At 47.3% G+C, this 3,171-nt stretch overlaps 1 protein-coding gene across 1 annotated transcript; it reads right to left on the bottom strand.

Moving 5' to 3' along the window:
• Positions 1 to 333: 333 nt before the first annotated feature.
• gjd2b (gap junction protein delta 2b) lies at positions 334 to 2,037 on the bottom strand. Its single transcript, XM_071908651.2, has 2 exons — positions 1,967 to 2,037; positions 334 to 1,177 (listed from the first exon to the last, which is right to left on the bottom strand). Exons 1-2 carry the CDS (start codon positions 2,035 to 2,037, stop codon positions 334 to 336), a joined length of 915 nt encoding a protein of 304 aa, XP_071764752.1.
• Positions 2,038 to 3,171: the final 1,134 nt, after the last annotated feature.

Here is a 3,171-nt window from a genome sequence, read left to right as displayed (position 1 = left end):
TAAGTCCTCTTGTTTCCAATCCAGTTTGATTTGTTTCAGGAATTTTCTAGCAGCAAGTGTTAAAATCTTGAAACAAGGCAGAGTAAAGTCAGATCACTCCACTAGTATCAAGAAAATGACTCTTGAATGTCAAGAAAATCCCTGAAACAAGTTGATTTGCATTGGAAACAAACGAAATCTGCCAGATATCCTCACGTTTCAAGAAAAAATAACATTTCACGACTCAATGCTCTTAAATGACTTGTTATGCTGAGTGTCTTTGCAGCGCGCCACATTCTTAATAAATCATTTGTACACATCCCGTCCTGCAGACTGCAGCCTCGGGTCGGACCGTCACACATAGGCAGAGTCACTGGACTGAGTGCGGCCGAAATTGGGCATGCTCATCCTGGGCAGGTCTTTATTTCGGATCTCATAAATAGACTTCCTCCGGGCCTGCACGCCCCTCACGGCCGTCTTGATCTTCCTCCAGCCGAGGTGGTTCAGCTCCGCCAAGTTCAGCACCACGCAAATCCCGCTGACGGCGAACATGAAGACCAGAAACACCGTCTTCTCGGTCGGCCTCGACACGTAGCACTCGACATCTTTTATGCACGGGTACCGGTCGCACTCGTACACCGCGGGGACGTTGAATCCGTAGAGGAAATACTGCCCGACCAGGAAGCCTATCTCGAGCGCGTTTCTGAACACCACCTGGATGATGTAGAAGCGGGAGATGCCCTCCTGCCGCCGCATTTTGGACTTTGTAGTTCGCATGGCCGAGCTGGGGATGTCCTTCACCTCCAGGCAGTCCGGCTCGGCCTCCTTGGTGGAGTTCTCGGTGTTTTGCAGTACTCCGTTCACGATGGTGTTCTTGATCTTCTTGCTGTCGTCTCTCTTCATGGAGTCCTGGTCCTTGTCCAGCGACAGGTACACGGTGGAGTACCTGCGCTCCTTCTGCTTGGCGGACTGGTGCACGGAGTAGGTGATGAAGCAGAGGCTCGGGCAGCACACCATGATGATCTGGAACACCCAGTAGCGGATGTGGGAGATGGGGAACGCCTTGTCGTAGCAGGCCTGGTTGCAGCCCGGCTGCAGGGTGTTACACACGAACATGGACTGCTCGTCGTCGTAGACTGTCTCTCCGACTATCGCCACGATCAAAATCCGAAAGATCACCACGACTGTCAGCAGGATCCTGGAGGAAAACAAGCGAATGTAGTGAAGGAACAGACATAGGGGCGCATTTACAGTATAGCTGCACGGGCGGTTTATAGGCTTAATCAGTGATGTAGTGGTGAATAAACAAGTGGGGTAAACTGTGACCTCCAGCTGGCGATCATAGGCAAACAACCACTCATATAATCAATAAACCCCAATTATCTTCTCAGAAATGCTTTAATTAACGTTCCCCCCCTATTCATGCGACTTCCATCAATTGGATCCTTCTTACTACGAATTTACGCCCCTTATTTCTGCAAATAAAAAGGTGGGTAAACTGCGTTCTAGGTGGGGTTTACTCTCCACTACATCCCCTGCGCTTTAATCTTTAAACAAGCAAGAGACTCAATTAGGGATTGGAAAGCAAAGCCGCTGTCGGTCTGCTGGAGCGGCCGTTTGGGAGCTGTCCAGTGCTGAAATGAAAGCGCGCTTCCCCCAATCTCACCCGACTTTTTTATCCTGTCACAGTCCCTCAAAGTGTGATGAATAAAACATGTCTGGCTGCCCTCAACATTTATCATTTCGCAGTCTAATTCCTCAAAGTTTTATACAAAATATATATATATAGCCTATGGTTTCCCTCGATTCGTACAAGGCTTGAATCAACATCCAGCGCTTCTGCTTTCAGTCTCATGCTGTTGCATTCAACGAGTTTATTCTTTGTGTGCGCTTTTCTCCAGCTTTACACTCACTTGGTACTGTGTTGTTTTTGCCCTCAACCCGCCACCTTTAGGAACAAGGCACCACTTTTTCCCCCAAGTCTTACCTGCCGATCATAGTAGAGTGCTGCTGGACAGCCGCCTCCAAGAGACGCTCTAATATGGTCCACTCCCCCATGATTGTTCATTCGGAGATGATGGCACTCCGGTGCGTAAAATGTGCAAAAACAAATCAGCAGAATGTATTATTATTCCCCGTCCAGGTCTCCGAGGGCTCCGACGTTATCCAGAGAATGCATGGATGTGTGTGTGGGGATGAAGCGCTCCTGGTTGAAGCTCTCTGGACAGCCGGAGCGCTTCTGCTCTCTTCGCTCTCCAAGTGCTGATTAGTAGAAAGCCGTCCTGTCCGCTGTGTTCAGTTCAGTCGTGTGCACGCCACGGCAGGTTGCGCGCAGTGCTGTAGCGCAGGGCGGATGAGAGTGTGCTGCTGGCCGAGCGCTAATCCCGCTTTAAGTAGACTCCTTTGCGTCACACGCACACAGGTTGGTGTGGTGTGGAGAGGCCGGCCAGGGACGCACGCGTTTTGGGAGTATCCAAGTGTCCTCCTCCGTGTGAAATGATGATGATGTGACGCGCTGCAAAAAGTGACAAGCTCGGCAAGTGATTTTATCTGGTGTCCGCACGTATCATTTTTATTTTACGGTTTCAAGGTATACAGTCAACTGCGCCGGCAGATAATGTTGCTAATGTCGACTATGCCAATATGACTTCATTCAGATAATCACTATTTTATTTGTTATGAATAGGACATTTTGGTTGTGGAGTTTGTGTTGTTGTTTCAGGTGTCCTGGAACTGTGCCACCCTAATTGGAACACCTGACCAGGAAGGCTATAAAGCCCCTCCTTCACCTCTCTCTCTCTTTCTCCTTGCAGCCGACACCGCAGCAGCAGGGTCTCCAGCCTCCACCATCCTGTCCTGTTTCATTTATATATGTATATGTTACAATAAACTTAATTATCATTTCTACAACTTACATGGGTTTGACTCCTCTATTGCCCTTGAGCCGGGGTTGTAACATATTATATCCTTTTTCCTTTAATTTATCTTTTAATTCCATTATATTGTTCGCTTCATTGTTGTTGCTCTAGCTATTACCATAATTGTGATTTTATGTCTTTATCTCATTGGTTCCCATCCGTTTTTCTTGTAGTTTATTGTCCTATTGTTGTTATCTTGAAAATATCAAAAATAAATAACTATAATAATAATTAAAAAAAAAACACGAATCAAGGAGTTAAACTATGAAACAAT

The sequence above is a fragment of the Centroberyx gerrardi genome, chromosome 18, assembly GCF_048128805.1.
Source record: "Centroberyx gerrardi isolate f3 chromosome 18, fCenGer3.hap1.cur.20231027, whole genome shotgun sequence".
In the NCBI taxonomy this organism is placed as follows: Eukaryota; Metazoa; Chordata; class Actinopteri; order Beryciformes; family Berycidae; genus Centroberyx; species Centroberyx gerrardi.
Note: the sequence above shows the minus strand (reverse complement) of the source record. Positions and strands in the feature narration are given on the sequence as shown.